Below are 14,329 nucleotides of genomic sequence, written 5' to 3'. Positions count from 1 at the left end.
ACAGAGCAAATGGCTGCGGGAACAAAGCCAGGTGTGCCTGACTCTGAAGCACACAGCGGACAGGTCTCCCAGTGTCTTCGGGCAGGGACGTGCGGGTTCGGGGGACCCCAATCCTCCCAGCCCCCGGCGATGCATGTGGTAGAGCTGCGTGCCCAGAGGGATGATGTGCCTCTGCCACCTCCCTCGTGCAGTGAGAGACGTGTGGGCGTCAAGCCCACACAAGACTCCGATCCAAACGGCTAAAATCCACCCTACACAAGAACAAACAGCTCTGCCCCCACCCACCTCACAGCCCCCATCGCCTCCACTTTTTATATTTTAGAGTGATCAGTGGCCTCTAAAGGGAGATTCGTTAGTGTGTACATAGTACTTGAATTTTAAAAGTGTGTGTGGTGTAGATGCACACATTGTTTGAAATCTTGGACTACGTGGAAATCTGGTAAGCCCTACAGAGGGAAGCCCAGGAACTACAGTGAGTTACCGGATGGCACAGGAGCACTGAACTCACATTCTGCGGCCAGAGAGAAGCACCCAGACTTCTGCAGGAGCTTCTGCAGGTGTCCCCAGGGCAAGGAGCCCTGCCCTGGGTACCTTTGGAGTCATGTCCACTGCAGGACAGAGTTGCTTCCAGATGTCCTGAGAAGCAGGACACCGGCAGTGGCTCCAGGCACTCCTGAGGGCTCCCACTCTGCCCCTATGGCCGGTGACCTGAGCCACTCCCTCGTCTTCACTTTTGTCCTGCCTGGGTGCTGGGTTACACTGCAGCCTCCGTCTCATTTCCTGATCTGGTTTGTAAATTTCTGAAGGCAGTGGTTGCCAATCTTGCCCTAAGTTCAGCTTATGTGGCAGCAGCAGTCTCATTTTCCATGGGAAAGGTCACAGCCTTGGGCTGGAATATTCCGCCTCTGGAGTGCAGCCAGATGACCTGGGGCAAAGCTAACTGCCAGACCTCAGGGTCCTCATCTGCAGCATGGGTATTACAAGGGACAGAGCCTGCAAACGAGAGGAGCATGCTGCCTGCCATGCTGGGCAGACATCTTATTCTCTTTTAAGAAGATGTATAGAAAGGCAGTCAGTGCTTAAAGCAAGCAAGCAGGCAGATTCTGGAGTGACTTTTATTAATGGAATGAGGGCCGGGTCGTGAGACGGCACCCTTTGGACTCGGCTTGGAGAGTTCACAGAGCAGCTGCCCCTGAGAAAATGGAATGCCACATGCGCCAGCACTCCTTCCCCCACTCTCTCAACCCCAGTCAGACGTGTCTATGCATGTGTGCATGTGTATTTACATGTGTGTGTCTGTGTGTGCATGTGTATTTATATGCATCTGTGTGTGCATGTGTATTTACATGCATGTGTCTCTGTGTACATGTGTGCATGTGTATTTACATGTATGGGTCTCTGTGTGCATATGTATTTACATGCATATGTGTGCATGCTTGTGCAGGCATGCATGTGTGTGTGCATGTGTTCATGTGTGTGCACATGCATGTGCAAGTGTGCATGTATGCATGTGTGTATGCTTGTGTGTGTGTGCACTCCTGTGTCTGTGTGATGCCAACATAAACACTAGTTTCTAGTCTGGTTCTCAGGAAATCTCTTCAGGCGCTCCTGATTTAAATTGAATTTCAGTTTGTTTGCTTTCTTTTTAGTGAGCCAGCAAATGCAGTTCCAGCTACCTTCTTCCCTAGGCCTGAAACCCAAACCAGAATCACACTGGTTCAAGGTGGAGACAGGACTATAAAGTCACAAGCTTCAAAAGTAAATGTTTATTATTGCAAAAATCACTATTCTGAAACCATATTCAGAGTAGTTTAGTTAGAAGCAACTTGATATAACCAAGCATTCAGTTTGCAGCGTTTAAAGTCGTCTCCTTAAAAACACAGTCTGGAGATATCATATTGTAACTTTTCTCTGTAAGTGACTTAGCCAATCAACAAGTCTTTACTACGGCTACAGGTCATGGGCCTGAGTGAGAACCTTACCCTACTACACATGTGATCACTGACCACGTTCTTTTTAGGGCCAAAGGACCTAAGAAAAGGCATATTTCTAGCAGGTGGGCACTTATGCTTCTCCCCAACCCAGCCCCTAACCAACCCCAGAATCCTAAGACTGAGCAGAAAGCGAGTCTCCAGTTCACCTGGAAAAAAGTATTTTCTTTTTCCTACGTGACATCAGATTTGCTGATTTTCTGCCAGCCTGTGGAAAATCACCTAGGTCTGCCAGTTACAGTTTGGGAAATGCAAACCATCCTCTTACCCACGTCAGGGAAGCCTCGGGTCTGACCTGCTCGAACGCTGGTCTTTTCAGCTCCCTGATTCTTTTGCTCCTTCTCGTCCATATCTGACATTATGACTCTTGACTTCCTACTGCCTCATGCTGTTCTTGTCTTTCGAGTTATGTTTTCTGCACTAGAACCCCCAAGACTCTACTATTTAGGTTTTGTAATCTCCCCTAGCACCTGGCATCATGCAATCAGATCCACAGCTAATAAACTGATCTGGTTCAAATGTAGAAACAACCTGTCATGAGCTGAACTGTGCTCCTCTAGCATTCGTATTTTGAAGTCCTAACTCCCAGTATCTCAGGATGGGGCCTTATTCAGAAATGAAGTCAATGCAGATGTAACCGGTTAGGATGAGGCCATCCTGGGGTAGGCTGCCCCCAATGCAATTCCACTGATGTCCTGCTAAAAAGCAGGAATTTGGATACAAAGAAGAAACCACAGCACGGACGTCATGTGAAGATTGGACTTGGGTTGCCACAAGCCAGGAACTACCAGAAGCCTGAGAGTGGCCTGGGACAGACCACTCCTTGGAGCCTTCTGAGGGCACAAGGCCCCGCAGGAACCTTGATCCCAGACTTTGGGCCTCCAGAGCTGAGAGACAAATGCCTCCGCATCCAGCACTAAGACCAGAGGCAGCGTCTGACTTTCAATTACGTTCCACAAACACCTAGCCAGGGTCTCTTGGGAGCACATCACATGGATTACACAGGAAGGTTCTCTGTGTTCTGTTCTCCTGGGACACACAGAGAGAAAACCAAATTCCTGGAGTTTTTCATAGTGAGTTAAGAGACTTCATTTGTTGCATTCACCAGTGAAATTAAAAGAGCAATTCATGATTTCCATGATTTTAATATATTGTATTAGTCTTATAAAATTTTCCATCCTCTAAAATTCATCTATCTTGATTTCACCTCCTTTGACTAAATACCCTTAGGGATGTTTAAAGTGAATTTGTGAGAAAAGGGCTACCAGGGCTCCCTAGATGCCACGACCCTGCGAGTGTCCGTTACGAGAGGAGTGTGGGAAGCCGAAGGTGTGGGCAGCCCAACCAAACATCCCGGCCCCTCCTGGGGATAACCAAAGCACAGGATCTCCAGATACAGAGAAGGGAAAGATTTTTTAATCCCATTTTCCTCTCCCCTACAGCAGAAAACATCTGTCCAGTATAAGGAAAAGCGTCTCTTTTCTGAACTGTTCACGTAGTTTATAATTCCATCTTCTCACCCTCTAACCTTCCACCTTGAAAGCAAAGCGGGAACCTGGGTGGAAAGTTTCCTTTAAACGAGCAGAAGAATCTGACGCTCTGTGAACGTCCTCTCTGCTCCCTCCACCCTCTTCCTAACTCTGAAACAGAACAAATGAGTGTAATGGAAGAAACACATTAGGGCATGGTTTCTTAATAAAAGACATATGGGAAGCCCAAGGCACCCAGCCATGTTTCTTAGTTCTGCCCTCATCCCCAGCCAGCCTCATGGCCCATGCCAGGTTGTGAGCCTGCAGAGGCGAAGGCTGCGGACCACTTGCCCTCCACTCACTGGCTGTCAGGGCACTCCTGCAGCAGAGGTCAAGTTAAGCCCCTGTCATGTCCACATGAATATTCAGTTAAGTGTCCAAATGCTTCTTTTTAAGGAAAAAACATCCTCAGACTCACATTCCCACATTTCAGTAAAAGTTATTCAGCTTGTGTGCTTGGTGGCATAAATTATCTGGTAAGCATGAAAACACCAAAAACCCAGATAACTGGCTGGGCGTGGTGGCTCACGCCTGTAATCCCAACACTTTGGGAGGCCGAGATGGGACAATCCCTTGAGGCCAGGAGTTCAAGACCAGCCTGGCCAACATACCAAGAACCCATAGAAAGAAAGAAAGGAAAGAAAGGAAAGAAGGAAGGAGGGAGGGAGGGAGGGAGGGAGGGAAGGAAGGAAGGGAGGGAAGGAAGGAAGGAAGGAAGGAAGGAAGGAAGGAAGGAAGGAAGGAAGGAAGGAAGGCAGGCAGGCAGGCAGGCAGGCAGGCAGGCAGGCAGGCAGGCAGGCAGGAAGGAAACCCAGATAACTCTGCCTAGGAAATGGAAAAAGCTCACAAAACTTCTGAAACGCAGGGCTCTCAGAGGCAGAGAATGGCTAATATTTTACTCCAAAAACCTACCTTTGAACTCCAGAGAACCAGTAACTGTGTCTACAATATGCTACCTTGACATTAAACTTTCATTGTGACAGAGTCAGTTTAAAACAAACCAACTGGAGCTCAGGGGGAATGAAAAACAGCTTTGACCTAAGAAATTTCCAAATGACTGTAGTTTTAGAATATGTTGAGTTGTTTCAACTTGGCTTCTGCAAGCTCAACATTTTATTCGTTCTTCTCTTTGTTGTTTTAGAGATGAAATGAATGCTACCGTTTTCTAGGAAAATCTTTCTATAATTTAAAAGAAGACGGTTATTTAAGTCTGCCAATCAATATTAACACAGTTAATATGCCAAACAACATATTCTTTGATGGCGACATGTTTTTATCAACACAGCATATGATGTTTCTTAAAGCTTTGCTCTTAGAGATGGAAGAGAATTTTATTTAAGCCTATTTTGGTGAACTTTGCTTGTATTTCAACACTTTTCAACATCTGTCTTTTATTACCAGAGGTACCAGTATCCAAACAGCAAAGTATTTTGAATGCCTTGAAAGTCAGATCCTGCTCCTTAGCCCTCCTGTCTTAAATCATAATTTCACTGTGACATCAGGTTCATTTCTAAGGAACATTTTTATTTCATGGACAGGTAGGCAGCCATTCACTCTAATATGCAGATTCCGTTTTCATAAAGATGTTCCAAGTAAGAAAAATACCTAAAACTGGAATGCAAGCCAAATTCATATTAAATAAAATGTTTTCTGACCTCATTTAAAATGCAGCACCAGAATATGTGCATGTGTATGAATAAGATTAAACATTTTACTTTTTCAAGTCACTTACGTGGCATTTTGTTTGTAAGTTGTCATCCTGTATGGAGGCCAATACAGCCCACTAAAAACTGAAATCCTTCTTCCTAATTATGATACACTTCAGTTTCTACATTTAACACCTTTTAAATAACTGTTGATCTTAACGCTATATATTGGCCACCCCCACCTCCACCCCTCGAGAAAACACCCTGAGAATAATATGTTAGTATTTTGAGTTACAAGGAGACATCGTTTTTAGAAGCTCTCCCGTCTCCTCGGCCCTGCTGGCCGGCCTGTGGGCGATGAAAACAAACTTTAATCACTTCCAGAGATTCGGGTCAGGGTTCACACGCTCCAGCCTGGGAACCACCAGCCGGAAGGGAGAGGCAGTGCCTGCAGGACTAAAGGTTCTGTTCAGAACCAGGGAGGGACCTGAGAACGAAATCTAGAATTTCAAACAAGCCTTGAAGAGTGCCAGGGCTTTAGACCCTGTGTCTGCCGTCCTCTCGGCTCGGATAGGTGGGGAATTTTCTCGAGGGAGAAAGTAGTAGATCATTTCACAGCGCAGCCCTCAGCTATAGATGCGTGCATCTTAAAAAATACAGAGCAACCGGTCAATTAACCGGGGAGGCGAAACTCACGCAACGCTACCGGCCAGAACTGTCCACACAAAGCCGGGGAAGGTGCCGCACGGCGGCGGAACGCGGTCTCCGATCAGGCTGCTGCCAAGAAGCGGGGCCGGCCCCCCACGCGGAGGGGCAACTTAGCGTTCTGGCGGCGCAGAAGCCCCGTCTCCTCGCCGCAGGGCACTCTCCTTCCCGGGGACCCCCACCGCCCGCGCCGCCCCTCCCCCGACCCCTCCTCGGTCCCCTCCCCCTGCCCCGCACACAATGGCGCCCCCCGAGCTCCCGCCACGGTCCTGGCGCCGGCCGTGCCGCCGCTCCGCGCACAAAGGAGGGCGCACGGGTTCCCCGAGCGCGGCCGGCCCCAGGTGCTCCGCGCGCATCCCGGGCCGCAGCGGGCCGGACCGGGGGGCGCGGGCGGGGGCGCGGGCCGGGACTTACTTTCTCGATGGTCCCGGGGAGCAGGCGCTCCAGCAGTCTGCAGAGGACCACCCCATCCTTCAGCGACGCCTGCAGAAAGCCCTCCGGGTCCGAGATGGTTTTTTTGGGCGACTCCAGCACCCCGAGGGTGATGAGCCACGTAACGGTCTGCTCCGCCGAATTCATCGCTGCGGCCCGGGAGGCAGGCGGGGAGGGGCGCGCGCTTTCACCTCGGAGCGGCGGCCCGGCCCGCGGCCCCCACCGCCCCCGCCGCCGCCGCCTCCTCGCCCATGGAGCGGCCGGCGCCGGCGATTGGCTCGGCGCGGCCCAGCAGGTCCGGCCCGGCCCGCTCCTCCGTGCGCCCCGGCCCGCTGTCAGGCGCTTTCTCAGGAGCGGCTCGGGAACCTGCGGGCGCCCGCCGCCGCCCCCGCCGCCGCCCCCCGGCCTCGGCCGCCGTCGCCCAATGACATCACCGCCAGGAGAAGAAAGACGCGGCCGTCCGCCCGGCCCGCGCCCGGCCCGCGCCGCCCCGCGCCCTGCGCAGCCTCCGCTCCAGGCCGTGCGCGGGGCGGCGGCGGCGGCGGGGAGCGGGCGGGGAAGGGAAAGGGGAGCGGGGAGCGGGGAGCGGGTGGGGAGGGAGCCGAGGGTACCCGGGGTGGGGGGCGGGCGCGCACCTGCGCTCACCTGCCCCGGCCCCGCCGCGCGCCCCGCGCCCCTGGCCCTGACCCTGGGAACCCTTTGTTTATGTTTTGAATTCGTGAGCGTTGAAATGATGAAGTACTTCCCAGAATGCTCTTTTTATTTTTGCCGGTTTTATTTCAAGGTGGCGGGGAGAGGCTGAAAACGAGACATTTGTTTCCCTTTGCTACCTTGCAAGCCGGTCATTACGGAACACAAATGATGGTTCCATCTGCAGCCAGATGGCTCTGAATCGGAAGGAACCGACTCTCCCGAGCGCGGCGCCGACCTCACCGGGCCGGACAGGGGCCTGCGTGACTCCGCTCTAGACGGACGGTGACGCTTCAGACCCTACCGGGGGAAGGTCAAGGAAACGGCGCGGCCTGAAGTGGGGCTCTGCGGAGGGCCGGGCCGGGCGCCGGGCTGCGTCTCTGGGACGCCGAAGATCTGGGCTGTGAACGCGCCACGCCGAACCTGGAGAGCCCAGACGGCAAGTGTCGCGTCATGCGCGAGCTTCCTCGAACAACTGATGACACGCACACATCGACATGCGAGGAAGAAATGGAGCCGCTTCTTACAAGGACGCGGGCCTCCACTCACTCCATCTACTGTCCCTGGGCGCTCCCCCAGTTTGCTCGCTGTGACCCGCGGGCAGTTTAACAAGCAAAGGGCTTACTCTATGCCAGGCACATACATTAATCCATTCAATGACAAAGGCTAGAAAGCATATAAAGCTTCCAAAAATAATCAGAGGCTTAAGTCGTCTCCCTCTGCCTTCTGCCAGTGGATTTCTCTTGCAATCACTAATTGCTTTTATTTCTAGCCTGAGTTAAGTAGTTAAAATTTTCTTTGCAAAATACGCAAAATATTCAAATGGCAGTATGAATTCTGGATTACGAGGACAATGTGCTCAGTGATAACAGCGACTGGTTAGGAACCCTCACAAAGTGCTGTCTACTGCCTCGCCTCCCACCATGGTCCCCTTTTACTGATCAGATGCCGAACAAGTGGCAGAGATGAGACCCAAAGCTGGGCTCCTACCAGGAAAGGCATACCTAACCCGCTTCCTGCTGCTGCCGTACAAGCTTTCTAGGAAACAGGAGGGCAATTAACAGCTACATCAAGGCTCGTACCAGTGTCTTCATGGAAGGAAAGATGTCAACCCGCGGGGGTGGTTGTCCACCGAGACTCCTGTTCGCTTTCCTTACTGCTGAATTAGAGAAATAATTTAATGCAGTCCTTACCATTTCGAATCCTACTAAATTCGTTCTGGTACTTATAAGCTGGTAGACTTGAGTAAGAGTCAAATAGACTCAATTAAATGTCCTAGAGAAAGCCAATTCTAGGGAGTGGCCTTAGGAGACCAGTGGAGCAGAGATCCAATTCTTATCAGACTGGAGACCCACAGTCCACCTATTACAACTCCTCTTTTCTTGGTGGGGAGAAGCCCAGACTTTTAAACACTTTATGGTTACTAGTTGCGTTCTTTTGTGTTGGGTATATATTAATTTCAGAAAAGGGGTTTATGTGGAAGGGATTTTAGAAAGTAACATTGCTGAAAGCTAGATACTTTTACGTGCTTAATTGAGTTGTTTTAGTATCCAAAGTGAGCATTTTGGTTAAACCTTCCTTATCACTTTTCCAAGTTCCTATTACAGAGGCCACGCGGAGTGCAACCTGGTCCCCATCACTTTTGGGCTATTGGGTTAACTCCAGTTAAGACTATTGTCTAAGGAGAAGTTTAGCCCTTTCTGTGGCTCCGCTCTGGCCTTGCCTTAAGAGTGGAGAACGGCTTTCCACGCAAGCCTGTGTCTTCATGTCCCTCCTTTCTAATGAGAGGATGTCAGCCTGGCTGCTTGCTAGTGCCTGGCAGCCACCTTCCACTTCACTGTTAGGAGTTCACCCACAAACCCAACTGCAAACCAGTTACCACCCAAAGCTCAGCTGAACCCTGCTAACTCAGCGTGTGTGAGGTTGCTATAAAAATGCCAAAATCGGGCCGGGCGCGGTGGCTCAAGCCTGTAATCCCAGCACTTTGGGAGGCCGAGATGGGCGGATCACGAGGTCAGGAGATCGAGACCATCCTGGCTAACACGGTGAAACCCCGTCTCTACTAAAAAAAACACACAAAAAACTAGCCGGGCGAGGTGGCGGGTGCCTGTAGTCCCAGCTACTCCGGAGGCTGAGGCAGGAGAATGGCGTGAACCTGGAAGGCGGAGCTTGCAGTGAGCTGAGATAGCGCCACTGCACTCCAGCCTGGGCGACAGAGCGAGACTCCGTCTCAAAAAAAAAAAAAAAAAAAAAAAAAAAAAAAAAAAGGCCAAAATCTAAAAAATAAGGCAAAATCCACTCCAAACTTAAACTGGACAAGCAGATGACCATTTACCTAGAGTGGGTAGTAATCACTCCCTGTAGAACTGCCTTTATCCAGTTGGACCCCGTCTAGACTGGAGAACGCACTACGAAGTGGCTCTGTGTAGCTCATTGTATCTGCTGTGTGTTATTGTATGAAACAAGGTCCTATTCATTTGGGATAAATACGGTCAAATGCTAAAATTAAAAGATGTAAGGCAGGAAACATTAATTTATCGACAGCGTACGGCTGGAGAAGTATGCAGGATCAGAAAGCGTTTGACCAGTGTAGTATATTATGAAACATGACGCCAACAAGACCTTTATCCTGGTTGGGTTTTCCCTAGAAGCAGACCCTGAGCCAACAAATTGGGTGCAAGTGGCTTGCTAGGGAGTGACCCCAGGAAGGACAGTGAGGAAGGGAAGGGAAGCAGGTAAGGGAGGCAGGGGGTGAAAATGAGCGCTAGGCTGTGTTCCCCAGGGGGCCTTGAGAAACAAGTGGAACAGGTCTCAGCACCTTCTGGCCAGAGGGCAGGAAAGCTGACTTTACCCATGGACTGTAGATTGAGGGCTGCCCCCGGCAGTGACCTCTGATTCAGCAGAGCCCAATGTATCTTTTGGGGGACAATTCAGCTGCAGGCATTAGCGTTATTTCATGAGCCAGCGCCTCCACTGCACCTGCTCCACATGCCAGTTCTGCACAGGTGAGAGGCACAGTCACTCTGATGGTGCAGAATGAGCGTGGGAGATTGACACTCATGGTGCATCAACAATGGCGTCTGTGACAGTGAGTTTTATGTGTCAACTTGACGAGGCTACAGGGTGCCCAGACATTTGGTTAAATATTATTCTGGGTGTGTCTGTGAGAGGGGGTTTTGGGATGTAATGAACATTTGAGTAAAGTAGATGGCCCTCCCCAATGTGGTGAGCTTTATCTAATCAGTTGAAAGCCTGAATAGAAAAAAAGACTGACCTTCCCCAAGTAAGGGAGGATTTTCTCTGGCTCTTCAGCCTGTGGGCCCCCTGCAGAGCAGATGTGCCCACCTCCATAGTCACATGAGCCAATTCCCTGTAACAAATCTCGCTCCCCTCCCTCTCTCTCTCTTTCTCCCGATTGATCCATTGGTCAATAGAGAGAGATTCTATTGGTCTGTTTCTCTGGAGAACACTGACTGACACAGTGTCCTAAGGCCATGCCATCTGGCTGGAGAGAGTGTGCCTTGGGATTCTCTTCCTGGTCATCTGCTTTCCAAGGTCCCCTCTGATACCATCTGCCTTGGTCTGTCCTCTCCTGTCCCAGAAGGCAGACCCTGAACCAGGGCTTCAGTGCAGGCTGCCTATTTGAGAAGAGACCATGAAAAGCACAAAGGAGAAAGTGGAAGGATGGAACAGGGAAGGGGAGAAGCTAAACACAAGGCTGCCTTGATGGCAGGTTATTGCTATAGGCGCGTGGGGTGCAGTCCTATTGGGGCCTGTGCATTTCTGGGAGCTGCCATAACAAAGTCTCACAAGCTGGGCGGCTCAAATAAATATATTCTCTCCCACTTCTGAAGTTTGGAAGTCTGAAGCGAAGGTGTGGGCAGGATTGGTTCTTTCTGGGGCCCAGAGGGAGAATCTGCTGCAGGTTTCTCTCCTGGCTTCTGTGGGTGGCCAGCCATCTGTGGGGTTCCCTCCTTGGATGGGATATGAATCACTCTCATCTCTGCCTCTGTGTTCACATGGCCTTCTCTCCCTTTCTGTGTCTGTGTCCGAATTTCTCTCTTCTTACAAGCATGCTAGTCACTGGATGAGGACCCACCCTGATCTGGGATGGCCTCATCTTGACATGATTGTATCTGTGAAGAACCTGTTTCAAAATAAGGTTGCATTCACAGGTAGTCAGAGTTAGGATTTCAACATAACTTTTGGGGGACAATTCAACTTACAATAGTGCCCTTTGAGAAATCAGGACCCTGCCCCAAAAATATTACATGAGAGGAAGGGGAAATGGAATTCCTATCACATCACTCAGGAGGCACGTGGTGTCCTGGGATCTCTGTGATACTAGGATCGATTGGTGCGTTCTGGTGTTTCTATCCGGATTCATCCATTACGATTCCACCCATCATCATCCATTTGCTTCAGCAACTATTCATAATTCCTACTGGATTCAATGTTTAATTTGGAATTGCCGTATCTTGATAGTCCTTGAGTTATATTTCAGCTAGAATTCTGCAAGAGGTACTGTTCTTTATCAACTATATGTGTACTCTGAAATGTAGTTCCTACAGGAAAGGCAAAATAAATGCTCACTCATTTTCCTTTGTTTACCACTTTTCAGCATCACAAGTTGGTACTCCAGCATCCTTCAGAGGAGACCAGTGATTTTTCTGAATATCGTTATGAATTCACAGACTTTGAAAAACCCATTTGATGCATTTCAATTTCCTATTTCCCTCTTCCTAATTTCTCTTTTTGGACTTCTTGGGAGACCTTTCTCCATGAGTCTCTCCCACTTCGGAATATCTGAGCAGAGGTAATGACAGCTTTTGTTGCAGACTGTCTTTTCCAAAGACTTTTAAAGTGAACAGCCTTGGAAAGTAAATATATTGTTCCCCTTTTGGGCAGAGAACAAATGTGCTTGCCAACCAGTAGATGAAAAAAAAAATTCTGTCTCTGGGAGAGTTTGAGCAGGTTTGCTTGCAGTGCCTTTAAAGACTAGGGTTGCCCAAGCTTGGAGTCCCTTAGCTGTGACACAAGCGCACCATGCCTGCAGCCTTCCCCTGGGCCACCTCTGCATGGCCTCAGGGGACTCAGAAGCAAGGAGCCTGGTATGAACCTGAAGCCCATGCTGCCTGCCTAGCCAGGGCTCATATGATCATTTGTTTCTGACCCAGAAGTCTCATGTCTTCTTCCAGCATCTGTGAAACTGTGGCTGACTCCATTAGTTTGTGAGTAGGGTAAAATCTCAGATCCATTCTAGTTCTTCACAGTGCCTTTATTCATTTCTCAAGATGAATGCTTAATTACCCTTTTCCTTCTAAATATAACTTTCACTGTGTCCCACGAGTTTTATTAGAAAGTACATTCTTTTCCATTGCTTCCAAAGGGATTTATAAGTTCCCTTTTGATTTCCTCTTTGGCCAAATCCTTTCAATTTTTTAAATAGATAAATAATGGATGTACATATTTTGGGGTTACATGTGATAATTTAATACATTCATATAAAGATTTATTGTAAAGATCAAATCAGTATAATTAGGATATACATAACCTTAAATATTCATCTTTCCTTTATACTAGAAACATTTGAATTATTCTCTCCTAGCTATTTTGAAATATGTAATAGATTATTGTAAAGTATGGTCACTCTACTGATCTATCAAACATTAGGTCTTCTTTCTCCTATCGAACTATATTTTGGTACGCATCAAGCAAACTTTCTTCATCCCTCGCTCCCCTCCACCCTTCCTGTCCTCCGGTAACCACCAGTCTACTCTCTCTCTCCATGAGATCCACTTTTTTAGTTCTCACATATAAGTGAGAGCGTGCCATATTTGTCTTTTTGTGCCTGGCTTATTTTACTTAACAAAACGACCTCTAGTTTAATCCATGTTACTACAAAAAAATTTTCATTCTTTAGTATGGATGAACAAAATTTAAAATTTCATGGTTTATATATACCACTTAAAAAAAATTCATTCATCTGTGTTTTGTTTTGTTTTGTTTTGTTTTGAGACAAAGTCTCACTCTGTTGCCTAGGCTGGAGTACAGTGGCATGATTGCAGCTCACTGCAGCCTTGACCCCCTTGGCTCAAGTGATCTTATCACCTTAGCCTCCCAAGTAGCTGGGGCTACAGGAATGTGCCACCATGTCTGGCTAATTCTTTTTGTATTTTTTGTAGAGATGGGTTTTTGCCATGTTGCCCAGGCTGGTCTTGAACTCCTGACCTCAAGCAATCTGCCCACCTTCGCCTCCCAAAGTGTTGGGATTACAGGCGTGAGCCACTGCACCCAATCTTATTCATCTGTTGATGGACATTTAAGTTGATTCCATTATCTTGGCTATTGTGAACAGTGCTATAATAAACATGGAAGTGCAGACATCTCTTTGATATATTAATTTCCTTTCTTTTGTTGTTTGTTTGTTTGTTTTTTGTTTTGTTTTGAGGCAGAGTCTCACTGTGTCACCCAGGCTAGAATACAGTGGTGTGATCTCAGCTCATTGCAACCTCCACCTCCCAGGTTCAAACAATTCTCATGCCTCAGCCTCCTGAGTAGCTGGGACTACAGGCGCCCACCATCATGCCCTGCTAATTTTTGTATTTTTATTAGACACGGGGTCTCACCATGTTGGCCAGGCTGGTGGAACCCCTGACCTCAGGTCATCAGCCCACCTTGGCCTCCCAAAGTGCTGGGATTACAGGCGTGAGCCACCGTGCTTGGCTCGATTTCCTTTCTTTGGGATATATACCCAGCAATGGGATCACTGGATCGTATGGTAGTTCTATTTTTAGTTTTTTCAGGAACTTCCATATAGTTTTCCACAGTGACAATACTAAATTACATTCCCACCAACAGTGTATGAGGGTTCCCCCTCTTTGACCAAATCTTTATCTAGGAACGTGTTTTCTTAATTATCAATGAATTCAGAGTTCATTGGCCATTGATTAAGATTAGGCAATCAAGCCTATACTTTCTAAAACTTGCTAGGATTTTAAATATTTCATGAACTTATGAAAAAATTTCTATACTCTGTTCAAGAGAATATGCAATTATATTATGAAAAGTTTTTATACTTTATTTAAAAACTTCTTATCCTGGCCGGGCGCGGTGGCTCAAGCCTGTAATCCCAGCACTTTGGGAGGCCGAGACGGGCGAATCACAAGGTCAGGAGATCGAGACCATCCTGGCTAACACGGTGAAACCCCGTCTCTACTAAAGAATACAAAAAACTAGCCTGGCGCGGTGGCGGCGCCTGTAGTCCCAGCTACTCAGGAGGCTGAGGCAGGAGAATGGCGTAAACCCAGGAGGCGGAGCTTGCAGTGAGCTGAGA

The 14,329-nt window shown here is 48.6% G+C and overlaps 1 protein-coding gene across 3 annotated transcripts in view; it reads right to left on the bottom strand.

Annotated features, from left to right (window-relative positions):
• ARHGEF7 (Rho guanine nucleotide exchange factor 7) overlaps positions 1 to 7,378 on the bottom strand; it is a 180,511-nt gene extending 173,133 nt beyond the window's left edge. For 2 of the 3 annotated variants that reach the window (XM_030921998.1, XM_030921995.1), the window contains exon 1: positions 6,286 to 7,378. In XM_030921998.1, the coding sequence (XP_030777858.1) occupies positions 6,286 to 6,450 (165 nt within the window). In that variant the 5' untranslated portion in view covers positions 6,451 to 7,378. The remainder of the gene's footprint in view (positions 1 to 6,285) is intronic. The other variant, XM_030921994.1, reaches the window with a different exon arrangement.
• Between the last annotated feature and the right edge of the window lie 6,951 nt (positions 7,379 to 14,329).

This window comes from Rhinopithecus roxellana, chromosome 18, assembly GCF_007565055.1.
Source record: "Rhinopithecus roxellana isolate Shanxi Qingling chromosome 18, ASM756505v1, whole genome shotgun sequence".
Classification (NCBI taxonomy): domain Eukaryota; kingdom Metazoa; phylum Chordata; class Mammalia; order Primates; family Cercopithecidae; genus Rhinopithecus; species Rhinopithecus roxellana.
This window is presented reverse-complemented; position numbering and strand designations above follow the sequence as displayed.